Here is a 17,048-nt window from a genome sequence, read left to right on the forward strand (position 1 = left end):
TACGCTTGTTTTTCCCGTTTTGTGATCTGGATGTTGATTCGAACAGCGGAGGAAGAAAAAGTCTGTCTCCCTTCAAGACCATTGTATGTAAAAGTTCATTTTCAGTTAAATGGAAAAATAATTGCATCACAAATATGGTAGACATCTGTAAATATAGATGTAGGTTCATTTATTTGTAAATCAGACTGTGCCTCACCAGAGACAAAGCTCACTGCTTGTCACTTTTACCAGATTTAAGTATTTATTTTCTTATTTTACCAAAAATTTATCTTGTTTTTCTGATAAAATTAGAAAATATCATTCAGCACATAAAAATTGTTTAAATGCTTAATTATATAACATGTAAACACAGATATACAGTCACCGTTGCCCATGGCGCCCAATTGTCCCCGCCCGTTTGGCACCAGCTGCGGCTTGTTGACTGATTTGCTTCCCTCCCATTTAAACTCAGTGCTCTCACTCACCCTTTGTCAGTCCGTCAACGAACCTTTGCACCCGCAAGACGTGTGTTTTGATTCCGTCCAGTATCGATCCCCTCTATTTCGTCCTGTTTTGATATCGGCCTCCGGTCTCCAGTGTCTGGTATCGTTCTCGTCTATCTCATTCTGTCTGATCTGTCACCAGTCTCCTATAGCTGTTATCAAGCCTGTCAGTCCCGTTCTGTCCAGTATCAACACCATCTGTCCGGTATCGGCTCATGTAACTGGCATCGATCTCGTTGGTCTCTGGTTTCTTGTTGTTCCACACCAGACTTCTTTCTTCTTCCGCCCAGCGATCGCCGAATCACTGGTGTTTGTTAATGTGCATGACTGCCCCATTTCCGTAAAATAAAGCTTGTGTGAGAAACGTTGCGCATCTGGGTTCTCCTCCTGTTCCGGTTCATGACATATATGGCACATACATTTCCATACATGCCAATATTGTAAGGGTTAATGTCAACATTTTAAGTATTTATTAAACTGGACTCATTTTGATGTTTTTTTCCCTTAGGTCAGCACTTTTATAGAATATTCATTTGAATATTAATTTAATTTTAGTCTATTCTACCAAAAACACTGTTATGCCCCCGTCATTTATCTTGAACACGTTTTTTTGTTTAGCTTCTAAGATTACATCAACAGTAGTTTTTTACTTGAAATGATATACCACCGTTATTATAAACAATTAGCAATAGGCATCAATTGTTATTATATGCAATTATTCTTTCCAAGGGATCCCAAAAAACAGGAACAAAAAACAGAAATTACATCAAGTGCTGCAAGTATTTGACTACCATATTGAAAATGACTACAAAAACAAGCATTTTGAATCACAATTTGAGTTTAATGCACAAGAAGAGAACCTTTTCGTTTTCCTAGCTGTCTTTTTATGAAAAACACACCCTTGCATTTTCATCATGACGAAACACTTCGTTTGTAAAAAGCACACACGCAAGTTGAGTCCATATTGGTTTTAGCTTCTCTAACAGAAGTTGTCATCACATTATTACCGTAACACACGACAGGCACGCAAAAATACACTTAAGTCCATGTTATAATTTAAAGTGCAGCTCAAAGGAGAGAATACAGGAAAGGCATCCCAGCTCAATACACTTTGACACACAGCAAACACAGCAGTCATAAAAATATATATAATTTATCTTTGATAAAACGTTCTACTACGTTAAAGGGACACTGTGTAATATTTGATGACTAGATGTATCTGTATTGTGTAGTGCGACTGAAAACCAAAGCTACAAAGCACAAGGAGGAATACAAACTATGCCAGCTCACAAGTAACTAGAAAGCACCATCTTTATTAGATTTTTTTTCCTCTGACTTTCACAAGGTTGTTTTTTGCGGAGTACCCTTAGAAGCAAGATGGTATACAATGATGTCAGTGACTTCTAGGTGAGACTCATGCTATGTAAAATAAATAAAAACATCTTGAACTACGAGTATTTAAAAAAAAAAATGCTTGTTTATTTGATAGTTTGTGTATTTTTACTTGTTATTCAACTTTTTTTACCATTTGGAGGCGCTCAATAATACTCACGGCCTCTTTAAAAAATATATTTATATATATTTTTTAAATTGACTATAATTTGATTTTTTAGTTTTTCTTCTGTAATAAGAAAATAATACTTATAATTAGCAGTTTTATTTTTGGCTCTAGCTGATGGTTTTGCCTGTTTTACTGCATATTTATACTCAACAAGCATGAAGGTCTGGCGTTGCCGGGCATTCCACTTGGGAGAGGTTGTTGGGGCTGTGGTTTGTTGAAAAGGCACCAGGGAGTCACTAGGGAGCGCCAATGCTGTATGAAGCTCCAGAACAGCTTTTACACAAAAGGAGATGTCACTATTTTTCTGGCGGTACCTCGACACCAAACCTATCTTAAAACACTCCTGGGGCATAAAGTATAACTGTGTAAATTTTACAAAAATCGGTTAAGCCTTTAAGGAGCATATACGAGAGACAAACACACAGATTTCTATTATTATAGAAAAATGTTAAAAATTTAAAAAACAAACAAAAAGACTGAATTTGCCAATATTACAAGCCGTTTTTAATTTTCCAAAGTAATTCCTTTCTTTTCTTTTTTAAAGAGTAACTATGACTTTGAACGTAACTTTTTTTCAAACAAAACATTTTCATTTTAAGTGTACTCCGAAATTTGATAATATTCTACTTGCTGACGCCATCTTCTGGCCTAAATCGTCATTGCAGCCTCTGTCAAGCTGCTTGTGTGGTGAGTGCAAGTACGTGTATTTCTTAGAGGGAATTGAATAAACTCTTTAGTTTTGGGGTTTGAATTGGCATTTGGACTGTATTTGAAAGTTATTTTCTTACTTTCGCCATTTTCATGCTACACTAAATGAAAACCGCAAGCACGAGCATTAAATAACCCCTCCCCCCGATCTTTCTTCCTAATGTGTTGCAAGTCCCAAACAGCTCTGATAAAAGTAAAATCAAAGCACATAGGCCCGGTGAAAAAAAAATACAAAAGCTCTTTGAACTCAGTAGGGCATCGTTAACACATACTAAATAGAGAAAACATTTTACTTTAAACTTTTTAGAGACACCTCAAACAACTCACTGCACTTAGATGTTGCGAACCTTGTAGAAAATCTTGGGGTTTCCTTCTAAGACATCGACAAAAACTATTTGGATTTCTAATTAGTAGTTTTCCAGTATTTTAGCTAAATCGATATTGGGTTTTTTTCTAATCAATGGAGGTTTTTTTTACCACTAGGAAGCGCTAAATAATACACAATGTCCCTTTAATATCACCAAATGCATACATTAGTTCAGGAATTGGAGTCTGTTAAAGGCTCATAAATCACAGTACAGTAAATACATAGGATTTCGGTCACGCTGGTGTCATGGTATGTGTGAGTGCACGTGTTTTCCCACTATTTGTGCGATGTTGGTAAAAAAAGATTTTGAGAAATGAGAGCGTAAGGGACACCAGGGAGGCAGAGTGGTGCACACAGGACCGTATCAACATCAGTCAAGGGAAGCTTTGCTATCTTCGCATGCGGTCATCGCGGAGGAGGACAGGGGGGCACCTTGTTTGCCGGCAGGAACGTTGACATTGTCTTCATACGGAGGAAGCAGGACCTGGGCAAAAATATTTTGTTAAAATGACCAAGTTAATTCGACTAATGAGCACTTTGCAATACTAAAACTCAAAATCATCATAATGCAAAGATAGAAAAGTCAGCTCATGTACGGGTTTATAAATAGTGAAGTTAGATCGGTTAGTGCAGTTCTAGCCCCCTCTGGTGTTTATTTCACAGGGTGTTCCAAAAATCTTGGGGACATTTTGACATTGAATATTTTGGAAACTATTAAGGATACAAAAGTAAATTCTTGTAAAGCTTGTAATCTTAATGTCAACATTGAATGTTGAAAAATGTTCAAATTGAGCACCATTGGTCACATGACACAAATAAAGGCGATCATTAAATTCTTGCCAAACGCGTGCCAGCAGTGCTTTGTCATTGGTTGCAACAGCTTATCTACATCTCTTGGAATTGGGGACACCTAGACCAATCATTTTAAAAATCCCTACAGAAAGAAATCAAATTGTGTGAGATCTAGATGGCCAGGACATGAGAATGTGGTCATTCTATCAACCCGTCCAATCCCTTTGTCTGACAGTGTTGTGTTACGTGTTTATGCTTCTCAACTTTTCCATTTACGTAGCATGTCGCCTCATCGCTAAAAACAAGCTGGTCGTCAAATCCCTCATCTTCCATATTCTGTCCTTCACCTAATGGGACTAACTGTCGCTTGCAAGGCTTCATGTGCAGTGGCCTTCTTAAGATACACAGTTGTTGTAGGACACTGAAGTTCTCTATTGGCTCTTCTGATGAATTTAAGGGGGCTCCGCTGAAAAGCAGTTTGCTTCTTCTGAAGTTCAGAGGGGTCCTGTTGCTTTAGCTGGGAATCTGTTATGAATTTACCATGCAAACTTATGTTACCACATTTTCTTCTAAATGCAAGTAGAACGACAGTCAATGAGTCAGTGTTTGCAAATTTAACAACACAAAAAGCCTTTTCTAGTTGAGTGAACACCATTGAAGGGTCTGAAAATAATCTTTTTAAAATCAATACCCTTACAATAAACTTAGCTTAACTAGCTTTAAAGTGGCACAACACTTATCTTACTAGCATTCATAGTTACGGAGATTTGGGGACTTCAAATGTGCCAGAAACCATGTACATTATGGATATTAAGCACAGGTGTTTATTTATTATAATCAAAACAAATTTGATATCTTTTGAGGTGTAATTATCACAAAAAGAAAACACAATTATGACAAATTAAATTAAAAGGTATTCTTGTTGGAGATCAGAAGATTGTTCCAAATCCAAGTGAGCATAAGATAGTCCTTTATTTGTCCCACAATGGTGAAATTTCTTTTGTTGGAGCAGTAAGACAGTGAAAATAGAATGATGAATAAAAGCTAGAATATGAACTGAATAAACAAGTATTTAGAAATATAAAAAGTAAAAAAGGAAAAAAATGAATATTTTCAGTGGCAGGTGTGCAAATGGCATGTGGATTGTGTGAACAATTTTACAAATGTCCGCCTGAGACACGGCAAACAATTTGGTAATCCAGCTCCAGGCAGTGATACACGGCACAGGTTGGCAGCAGGATGGAGGACAAACACGTCGCCAACTTACCAGGGGATTCCACAGTGTAAAAGAAATACAAATTTCTCGCTCTGTGATTTGTTTCGAAAAATGAACATTGGTATGATAGTACATGTATTTTTACCTGGTACTGTATTCAAATCAATGTTTTTTACTGGATGAACGTTATTTTGGGTCCCTCTAGGAGGCAATAAATATTACACACTGTCCCTTCAAACCAACTGACACAAATAAAGTACAGATTTATAAAAATGTACTTAAGAAGATTCAAATATTAGTTTTACTTTGTCGCATTCTACCACTTGTCAAAACACTAAGTCACCAAAACGAACTAGTATTGCAACTACTGATTTCAATTACGATTCATTCACTACTCATTTTGCATTCTGTTTGTTGCTGGTGTTGCAGTCAGAACAACTCTAAACTCTAAAACGCCAGCTTGAGGTCTGTTGGTGATTGTGAGACTTACGGTTGTGTCATTGGTGGTGACGTAAAGCAGAATTTCAGCAGTGCCACGGCTGCACACGTATCGGTAGCAGTTCCACACGCAGGCAATCAGGTAAGCCTAGTGCGAGGAAAAAAGGGGAGAATTATAGAAAACATGGACAGCTTTTATGCTTATTCGTGATACAGAAAAATGGATGTATGCTTTTCTGAATCCGGGGTCACACAGACCTTTTTGAGAGCTGAGAACTAGAATGGCTCATCTACATACGAGATTGATTCGTTTCTGGATCTAGCTCGTATGTAGTATTTCTTGTATCCCGAACGAATTTTCCGCATAAGAAATAACTGAAAACCAATTGATTCGTTCCCAACCTCACAGAATCATCCAAGCTAATCTTAAGTAGATATAGAACACATGTTCCGCATTACTAAAAACACATTCAAATACTTATTGAACATGAAAATAAAGTAATAAGCGCAGGCCAGCAGTTGCAATTAATGCAATTAAAGAAACAATGAAAGCGCACAGGATTGGGTCTGTATGGTGGGAAATGCACATGCTATCTGGGGCTGAAGCTGGCGGTGAGCGGTCTCTAGTTAGACAGTGTGGAAATTCTCCCCACTTGCATCTTCTTTTGTAGGTCCGGCAAGAATTTTGCTCGAAAGTAATCTTATATCTCAAATTTCTCATGTCTAAAGTAGCTCGTACATAGAGGGGCACTGTACTTCCTATTACAGAGCCCACTCACAACTTTGCACATCAGTTATCGCTGGTTCACTCCTTTATGGAAAAAAAGAGATCCAATAAAAAAATAGAATGGATGATTCCCATACCACCAAGGAATGTTTCGAACAGCCAAGATTCACGCCGGTAGCTCTTTACTTGAGATCTATGATGCCGATTGGCCAAGTCATATCATTGTGTCTTTCATACTGTACTGTGTATGAACACCTGCTCTGCGTTCTACTGCATCCCGCTTTGAAGAGTTGGTGTCTCTCCTTTCTTCATGCCACCTTAACTATCTCTCTCAGTCCCTCTCGAGCTCTTCTTCCCATTCAATCGGCACTATGAGTCAGCTTATCAGCCTACGGTTAAATGTAAGGCCCCTTGGTAAGTATTCACTATTATCAGAGACTGTTCTTTCAAACCATACTCATGTCTTATAAACCACAGCCACACAAGTTTTCTGATGGTTTTTGGTGGATATGGCCTTCTGAATAAGCTCAGAATATATTTTCTCTTTTTTGTTTTCATGGTTTTATTCAATTTTGTTGTACTTTGTCTTTTTGTAAAAGAAAAAAAAAAACTCAACAGAACTACTGTACTCCAGTGTTTTTACATACACAGAAGTAGATTAGAATATCCAGAGGAGAAAAACACATTTCCTTCAAAAAAGTAGAATTGAACATGCGGAAAATAAACTATATCTTTTAGCTGAAATTAGCACTATATAGCTGCAGTTTGAGACATCTGCACAAACACAAAGATAGTCCAGGTAGAAAAAAAGAATGCACTGAAATTGTGAGAAAGTACCTTGAAGACCAGAATGCTGGTGATGAATATCAGCACAGTGAGAACCAAACACACATTACTCAGGGCAGAAATCTCCTCTTTGTAAGGGAAATTGTCCGGCTAAAGAGGAAAAAAGGCAAAGAGAATGTACAGGGAGAGTTTAGCCCATGTTATCAATGATTGTACGACACGGACGTTCGCTCTTACCAATTGCTGCAAATAATCTTGGATAGTGTTAGGGTAAACCACAATGCTCACAGCGACTAGGGTGTTGAGTGCAAAGTCAAAAATCTGGTAGCAAAAAAATGGGATGATCCAAGCAGCACGCAGCTAAAACACATAGTAGGTTAGATTTTAGATAGTAATTTCAACAAACTGGAAAATATGTACGAAAGGTTGGTAGGGTTGCAATTGTTTCGGTGTCTTTTGTGACAGGCAACGTCATGAAGTGATCAAACAAAGTTTCAATTGACGAAATTAAGAATTGCAATGCTGCACATGGGCAGAAATAGAGCAAAGTACATTGCACCCCCCCTTTCACGTAAGATTAATTTGATCCTGGATCGAGCTTGTATACAGAATTTATTGTATCTCAAGCGAATTTTCCCCATAAGAAATCTGTAACAAACTATTAGTCTGTTCCTGGTCTCGTGAAAGCAAGTTAATCCTAAATAGCTATAAGACACAACTTCCTGGTCACTAAAAACACATTCAAATAGTAACTGAACACAAAATATACGGTAATAAAATAAATAAAAGGAATAAGCGAAATTAAAATGTGAGTTTATTATGAGCACTTACCATGGAAGAAGACAGCACTTACTGTACGCTTTAAAGGTAGTGTAACTTTAAATGAGCATAGACACAAGCATTTTTACAACACAAACTTTATTTGTTAGTTTTAGTTTTTACTCTTCTTGGCTTTCTTTTGCCCTTTTTGCTGGACTTGCAACACTTTCACTTTTTAAAGCTCTATTAAATAAAAAGATTGTTCTCTGCCTTCACTTAAAAAGGTTAGGGAAATGCATAGCATTAGCTGTAGCATGACCAATTGTTGCACAATTTCCTCTCAAATGCTGGGCAACATTTTTGCTTGAAAGAAATCTCGTACTGTGAATTTCTCATATTTCAAATGAAGAGGGGCCACTGTTCCAACACGTTTGTAATGAAGAAAAAATGGGATGAGGGACATCTTACCTTGTATGCACCATAGGTTGCCATCCCACAAATGAGGATCATCAAAAGAGAGATGGCTGAGGCAATGCACATGTCTGTAGCAGGAATACAAGAGAAACTTCAGATACAAATATGTTTCTTTTTTCATGATTAATGGGGACCAGAACCGCCCATGAATTGAGAAAATCCACAAAGTAGTGTCACAACAACACCCCCCGTCCCTTCTTTTTTTGGGCAGTTTTCATTCCAGCGGACTTGCCGACTTACTGACTGTGTGAGAGAGCGAGGGAGAGAGAAGGAGATATATATGCATTGTTTAGGCAGCATGACAAAAGGAGAGGGACACAAACTCTTCTCAGCGAGATGTATAGGAACGCAGAGCAGGTGTACGGTCACAGTACAATATGACAGACGCTATAATATGAATTGGCTAATCGTCATCGGAAATCTCAACTCGAGAGTTGCCGGCCAATCTGCGCGAATCTTGGCTGCCTGAAATATTGCTCGGTGGGGCGAGAAAGCATCAGTTTTTTTTGGTCTTTTTTTATATGTATTTTCCTTCTTCACTACTAGGGAGTGAACTAGTGATAACTGAACTGTGACGTAGCGAGGGGTATTTCCAAGACACTATCTGACAACCAATCGTAATAAGATGTGGTGAGAAGTGCGATAAATTGGATGGTCAATTCTCTAAGCTCACAAACCTTCATCAGGGGTCCACCACTTCTATCACATAAAAGTCAAAGGGTGAGCACTGATCTTAGTTGGATCCACAGATAAGCATTAGCATGTTATCTTACTGCAGTGTTTCTCAACCTTTTTATTTGATGTACCCCTGGCAATAACATTAGCAGCAACACAATTCCAAAATGAGTGGACTAGTAAGACATGAATACCCATTTTCTTTACACAGGCAAGATATATATTTCTTTCAGTCTTGTGTACTTGTTTGGGGCTGTGATTGCCCTTGGGAACAAACTGTCCCAGAGTCTTTTAGTCTTTGTTAGTCTCTGTAGTGCCTACTTCATCAAACATTCAGCGTTATAAGATAACTTTCTTCATCAAGAATGCAGAACAAATTGCTCAACGTCACTTTAGGGTCAGGTTGTCTGTTTAATAATAGATGTCCAGCCATCTTTCCTTTCCTTGAAGGATTCAATTCTGTCTTATCAGGAGCACTTCTGTTTGTTGTTTTTATTGACATTCATGAGTCCAAAAGCACACAGATTGCAGGAAAGTATCATCGGACAGCTAAATCCCTCTAAAGTAGGACACTGGACTGGAACCCAGAAGCTAACCGGGCTTTTACTGCATCCCACCTGTCAAACAAACTGTTGTGAGTGACCAACTGCTCAGACTATTAAAGAGGCTTTTCAGTGACACTTGCTTTGGTTTTTACAAGTACTTAATTGAAATAACAACAAAAACAGCGTGGGCATGTCCAATTCAATCAATCAAACATTCATTTGAAAAGCACTTTTCAGCCAAGGAATTGCAACTCTAAGTGCTGTATAAAATATTTAATATACAATACAAATCCTCCAATGTTTTATTCGAAATCTTATGACAACTAACTCATGTGTTGCTTCATTGAGTTCCCTGTCAAATGAAAAAGTCATCATTAAGGACAGCACCTCCTTTTCAGATTACTGTATAATGTACCTCATAACAACAAATTGATTTGCATGCCCGAAATCATCAAGAGGAATGGTACTTTAAAAAAAAGATTTGCATTAGAAAATCATGCCAGTGGAAAATGATAAAAATTAATTTTCGGACGACAGAGGGAATGTACAGAATTAAGCACTATTAGACTTTATGACGTTTTTATTTTAACAAAGTAAATAGTTTGGCCACCAGGAAATGGTGCCCCTACATCCCTTAGTGGTTAAGGGATCCGCCCAACCACCCACCATGTTACAATAAAGTATTGATTGATTTCTTTGTTTCTGTGTTGTGTTGTGAAAAGGGGGGAATGATAAGTAAATCATTTATTCTCTTTTTACTATCGGACACCTGCAAAGAAGTTTGCAGAGGATACCAGGTGATAAGATTATTCTGTTTTTAATATTGGACACACGCAAATGAGATTTCATTTGATGCCGCTTCGTTAGTTTGACCATCATTGAACACTGTTGTTCCTTGTTTTGACTATTCCATTATAGTGACTATCAGCCAATCATGTTGTTCTTTGTTTTGCATATCCTTGAGGGCAGATCTGGTTTTGTAACCTAGGATAGGAAATGAAAAGTAGGGGATCAGGGGAGGGCCTCTAGAACACATTGGAATTACTTATCTGAGGGTTTCTCTCCCTGTCCTCCTTGCAGGTTCAAAATTCATTAATCTCTTCTCTTTTTATTTTGATTCAAACGTATCATTTTGGTCTTTCGACGACGGTTTAGAGTACGCCGATGGCTTCTGGTCACGGTGATTGACATCCAACTAAGTCATCCTTGGCCAAGGCAGTGAATATTGTACATTATTTTGTCTATAATTATTCCACAGAGTTGTTAGTTATTTTGATTATTATGCACTATTTACCATTGTCACTATTGGACAGGGGGCAGCACGGCAGCGCAGTGGTTAGCGCTTGTGCGGCACAGTTCATGTCATGGGAACCTGTCGTGAGTTCAAATCCAGCTCCAGACTTCCTGTGCGGTGTTTGCATGTTCTACCCGTGCTTGCGTGGGTTTCCTCCGGGCACTCCGGTTTCCTCCCACATTCCAAAAACATGCATTTCAGGAGAATTAGCCGGTCCAAATTGTCCCTAGGTGTGAATGAGCGAATGAGTTGTCTGTCCCTGTGTGCCCTGCGATTGGCTGGCAACCAGTTCAGGGTGTTCCCTGCCCACTGCCCGGAGATGGCTGGGATGGGCTCCAGCCCCCCCGCGACCCTAATGAGGATAAGCGGTACGGCTAATGAGATGAGAGATGAGACTATTGGACAGTCATGTCGCGGTTCTTAGATTCCCGCAACCCTTAGGGTTAATCTGCTTTTTGTAACCTTGAAGATTTAACAAAAACACAGGGCTCAGGAGAGGGCTTTTAAAACAGGTTGGACTTTCTAGTCGAAAAGGCTTTTCTCCCTGTCCTTCTTGCAAGTTCAAACTCCATTGATGTATTTTTTCCTTGTTTTTAGTGTCTACTGAACACTTAACAAACACCAAGCAAATGAAGCAAATGATGCGAGCAACTTACTAGCATCGTCCATGACATCCAAGTCGTTGGCCAACTCAGCACTGGTCAGGTGGTACTGCTCAGGATCACTGAGCGCCGTCAGCAGGATGAGTAAAACCACCGCGTTGATCAGCTTAGGGGGCACACAACATATGGGAGCACAAGACAAGACAAACAATGTTCACATGCAACTCTTTGCCGAAAATGTCACAACTGAATAAATACAACTGCATACCTGTCAACTTAGACATTTTCCCTTTATTATATACATTTGTCTGATCATTTCAAATTGGGTATGCTGTATAAAAAATATTGTGCGAGAATATAAGAATGAAAAATAAAAATTAAAATACTCGTTTTTTATTAGACCGATCTCGTTTTGCCCATTTTGACTCTTCCGGATCGTCTCAGTCACTGGTAGCAGACGGGAAAGTCGTTGAAATTGCTAATATTGTTAACGAGCACGAGCAAATGTTGACCTCTATTAAGCATTTTATTTCCGCGCGTATTGCTCTGCTTTCCTCACTCGAATACTGACAGTGAGAGGAAAGTACAAAAGTACATATAGAAGACTTTTTAATCTGGATCGTCTCGGTCATTCTTAGAATAGGAAGACAATGGTAACTGATACTCTGTCATCTTTGTTAGAGGTCGTCACGCTGTTTGAAAATTTGATGGATATCGGTATTGGCATTTTTTAAAAATTCGATTGGCCTATTATTTAGGTTTGGATGCAGCAGAACCTCTCTCTCCCTCTCTTCCCTCCTTCTGTCTCAGATGCTACCCACCCTGCGCCGTCTGATTTGATAAGTAACCAGGGGCGAAGCCACCGAAGTAGGAAAATTAACGTTGGAGCGGAGTAAACAACGGCAGCTCGGCTAGCTCCTGAGTCCCTACATACCTGTGAATCAAGACCGCTGATAACATTGAGTATATTAAGTCTGTGATGGAAAAGTGTGTGTGAGATTAAGCGTAAAAAGTGTAGTTAACTTGTTTTAAGGGAGAGACTGATATAAAATCTCTTATTATAACATTAGTTCGTCAATAAAGCATTTGTGTTTGTGATTGAAAAAGAGCATAAAACGCATTCTTAAGTGGACAATTGGGTGATTAGTTGTTACCATAACATTAGTTTGTCAATCTGGCTCTAAAACGGGAGTGCCCACACTTTTCCATACGCGAGCTCCGATTAAATTTCGATGCACTTATTGTTTGAAGACATTTTATTCATCTATTGGAGAAAAAATTAGGGAGCTATTTAAGATTTTAAGTATCTTTATACGAGTTACTGCTAAGCCTAATTTTATTTGCTACGCTTTTAGTTTTTGGTTTAAGTGAAAGATAAGTCGTGTTAGTAGTTTTGAAATTCCAATTTATTTACCGTAAAATGTTTCCATAAGCAATTAAATTTGAATTTATAGTAAACATACATCAACCGTAAACTAATTTCTAGGGCATCTATTCCCAACCTGAAGGCATCTGACGGTACCGTTGCTACTGATAATGCTGATAATGTTCGTATATTAAATGATCAGTATGCCAGTGTTTTTGGTTGTGTCAATGGTGTTTCACCCGACTTTCCCAGCAGAACTTCAGCTGTTCTGAATTCTGTGGAACTTTCAAAGGATTTAATTCATAAATACTTGATAAAACTTCCCAGCAAATTTTCAGCCGGCCCTGACAAAATTCCTTGCTTAAATAGCTAGCTGACTTTTTATGTGAACCCTTATTTTACCTGTTTTCTAGATCTTTTGAGGATTCACAGCTGCCTGAGGACTGGCTTGGTGCTATTGTCATACCGATTTTTAAAGGGGGGAGCACAACAAGTGCAGCCAACTATAGACCAGTTAGCTTGACTAGCTGCGTCTGTAAAGTGTTTGAGAAAATTATCTCAGATGCCATATGGAAATTTATACAGGAGCACAATCTTTTTACGTTTAAGCAACATGGGTTTAGGTCCGGTCATTCTACCATGACTAACTTGATAGCTCATTTGAATAATATTACCAGTATGTATTTTGTTCACAATATGGCTGGTCATGTTGTTTACTTAGACGTTTGCAAGGCTTTTGATAAAGTGTCTCATGACAAGCTTTTACAAAAACTGAAATGCTATAGTATTAGTGGAAAACTGTTTTAATGGATAATCGTAAACAATGCGTAAAAATTGATGATGTTCTTTCAGCGTGGTCGGAAGTTTGTAGTGGGGTACCGCAGGGCTCAGTACTAGGACCATTATTATTCCTGTTTTTTGTGAACGACCTACCTGAGGCCATTCAAAGTAGTGACATCTCAATTTTTGCCGATGATGCTAAACTGTCGGCTTTCTTACCAAAAACCCAGGTTGCAGGAACAATTGATTCTCTCCAAAATGACATTAAATCAGTTTTTCTTTGGTCCGAACAGTGGCAACTGCAACTGTCATCTCATAAATGCTTAGCACAGTTGTTTTTTCATGGTTCTGTTCCGCTGTATAACATTAATGATCATGATTTGCATGTTGTTACTGAACATAAGGATCTGGGTGTCACTCTTACTTCAAACCTAAAGTTTATCACGCATAATAAAAAACTTTAAAAATTACCAACAAATCCAATAACATAGCATCAAACATTTACAGACACTTTTACAACAAGAACCCAGCATTCTTAGTTCGAAAGTTTTGCGTTTATGTTAGACCCGGGTTAGAATATAATAGCGTTGTGTGGAACCCTTACTTACTCAAGGACATTAACCTACTGGAAGGAGTTCAACGTCGGTATACGAAGCGGATACCTGGGATGCACAACTTGTCATATCCGAAAAGACTACAAAGACTGAACTTGGACTTTTAGACATTAGCCCTGAAAACCCCATACCAGTCGATCACCAATCTTTGTTGCAAATTCAAAAGGAGAATGTGTCATATTTAGTGCCACCTAGTGGTAAAAAAAACTTTCATCCAGTAGAAAAAACAAAACCATTTGATTTTAATACCTTGCAAAAATACACAAGCTAGGATACCAATTAATATTTGTGTTAAAAAAAAATCATAGGTCGAGAAATAGGTATTTCGTTTACACCGTGGAATCCCCTCTTAGGTCCCCGCCATGTTTTTCCGGTAAGATGCTGCTACGCTGTGCCGTGTATCACTGGCCCGCTCTCATAACCAGACAACACGGCGCCATCTAGTGGTCAAATATTAAACATTGGTGCTTTAACTAAATTGTGACCGTTTCTGTTACAGAATAAAAACATATGTTGAATAGATAGTTTGCAAAATACTGCACTTCTATATAAACGGCACTAATTGCAAGTGGGGAAAGTACTAAAAAATGTTGAAAGAGTTACACAATTCATGTTTTTTTTATACTACATAGTCTGTTTTCAGTAAAAAGACTACACTTTTATTCGTTGCATAAAAAGGAGAGTTGCAATCATATATGAAACAATTGGCTGAGGTTGACAAGTGTGCGACTGAATTCTCTGCAACGGGTCGACCTGCAAATGACTAATTGGAGAATTCAAGAGCGTGTAACAAAAGCAGGCCGCTACTTGAAGAGCTTTACGCTTAATGTATTCATTGGAAGGGCGACAATATTTTTTTTCCACGTGTGCTTTTGTCAACCCGTTGCTTTTAAATCCTACGATGGAAAGTCAGATAATATAAAACAGCACATATTAGTATTTTCCAGTCGATTGAATACATTGTTGGGTATGTATTGGAATTTCACAGTAGAATTTCATATCAGTATCTTGTAAACAAACGTAAATCATCTCCCCTTGTTTTCAGATTGAGAAATAAAACGGATGGATAATGCAGTGCTCACCATGTACCAGACCCCCAAAATGATGGTTCCAGTACGGACATGGCAGCAAAGGCAGCAACGCGTGGAGTACCACAAGTCCCACGGGGATGCAGTCATCATTTCAAGCTTTAAAAATAAGAAATAAAAAAGAGAGAAACTCCTCTCGTGGCGTGCCTCCACAAGACTGACAAACACCCCTGTGCCACGGATTAAACGTGCAGAGTACCAGTGTCAAAACGCCGGAACGTGTTTCGTACAGCTTCCGGCTTCCAAAATAAAATCTAGGTCACGTAGGGAGGAAAATTCAAGTTCATACACGATTAATTATTATTATTATTGTTATTATTATTATGTTCCTAATTTTCCTGACAATGTTTTGTCTAATCTCGATGTAAACAATGTTCAATGTTCACTAAAGGGCAGGTTCATGTCAAGCTGGAGTTCAGTCTGGCTGAGAAAAACAATTTTTACACGTACCTGTCACTTGCACTGTCTAAACTTACTCGTGCATTCATTCTTTAATCAGCTATTTGACTACATTCAGCGCAACCGATGAGGTCAGTTTTGCCATCTAAGGGATTTGTCCCCTCCCAAATCTGAAGTTGGTTTGGCCCACCACCACTCATCAGTAGCTATGTGGCATGGAGATGGAAAAGCCAAGAAAAGAAAAAGAAAGGGGTTCAAACAAAGACTGTTATCATTCATTTCACTCACCTTGCACTCTTTGCCTGTCATCCGTGTGTCCTCGGTTGTGTGCTGTGCTACGTTTTTGCAGAATTTAGCAATGACAGAAAAAAAATTTGAGAAAAAAGAAGAAATATTAATAAAGAAAAATAAGTAAAAGGCTAGAAGACTCAAACGAATACAAAAATGAGAAAAAAGGAAGGCTGGCATATAAGTTCCTGATGATCCTTTCCTGTACTCAGGTTGCATGTGAGCAGAGCTTCTCGACTTTAAAATGTGTAAAAATTGAGGCTAAGAGCTTACTGTCTCAGGAACCTTTGGAGGCCTTCCAGCTGATTTGGACTGAAAAGGAAATTCTCATGTCTATAGAGAATGACATTGTCATCAAGAAAGTCGCAGAGGCCAGTTCTTTGCTTAGGAGGATTTCGGTGTTTTAAGCAACCTACCAGTGCTTAAAATGTGTGTGAGGAAGCTACTTCATAAGAGTTATAAGAGTTAAGTGTAAAGCCTAACAATCTGTTAGTAAGGCAAATAAAATTTTGATTTCAAATGACAGGTAAATAGGTTTTCATCTGTATCGTAATCTTTATAAAGTTGTCCTTTGAATTAAAGTGGAAGTGTTTTCTATTAACTGTTTAAAATACCTGCATATACACATACCAGATGACATTCAAATTAGGATTTCCTGGAAGTGAACTGAATTCATAACACTTTACACACAAGAGGATTCTCTTTACCTGAAGAAGCAAAACAACCCCAGAGCATGACCTAGTCCACGATCTTGCACGGTAGGCCGGGTGCTTTGTTTAAATGCATTTTTCTCCTCACATCTCATCGATGCATTGGGCTAAAAAGTTCCTTTTGTCTCCTCATTCCAGATAACTTAATTATCTAAAAGCATTTTGTGGTTTTCCCTAGGATTTTTGCCACTCTTTACACAACTTAAATTTTTAATCTTTGGAGTGAGCCGAGGGGTGCACCTGTGAGGTCATGTAAGCAATCTTTTGGGAGTGAGTCTTATAGACTGGAAGGAAACCTGAACACCACCCCAATGACAGCCTGTCACAGTTCCTTCAGCAGTCACCTGGGGATTGTTTACCTTATTTAAGAAAATAAT

General features: G+C 38.4%; 1 protein-coding gene across 1 annotated transcript; it reads right to left on the reverse strand.

The window, feature by feature from the left end:
- Positions 1-1,302: 1,302 nt before the first annotated feature.
- LOC148371773 (lysosomal-associated transmembrane protein 4B-like) lies at positions 1,303-15,483 on the reverse strand. The gene is made up of 7 exons (XM_088326358.1): positions 15,269-15,483; positions 11,481-11,592; positions 8,305-8,378; positions 7,315-7,437; positions 7,129-7,227; positions 5,617-5,712; positions 1,303-3,602 (listed from the first exon to the last, which is right to left on the reverse strand). Exons 1-7 carry the CDS (start codon positions 15,365-15,367, stop codon positions 3,489-3,491), a joined length of 717 nt encoding a protein of 238 aa, XP_088182484.1. The 5' UTR covers positions 15,368-15,483; the 3' UTR covers positions 1,303-3,488.
- Between the last annotated feature and the right edge of the window lie 1,565 nt (positions 15,484-17,048).

Source organism: Urocampus carinirostris, chromosome 2, assembly GCF_059441175.1.
Source record: "Urocampus carinirostris isolate Australia breed hairy pipefish chromosome 2, RoL_Ucar_1.0, whole genome shotgun sequence".
NCBI classification, from domain to species: Eukaryota; Metazoa; Chordata; class Actinopteri; order Syngnathiformes; family Syngnathidae; genus Urocampus; species Urocampus carinirostris.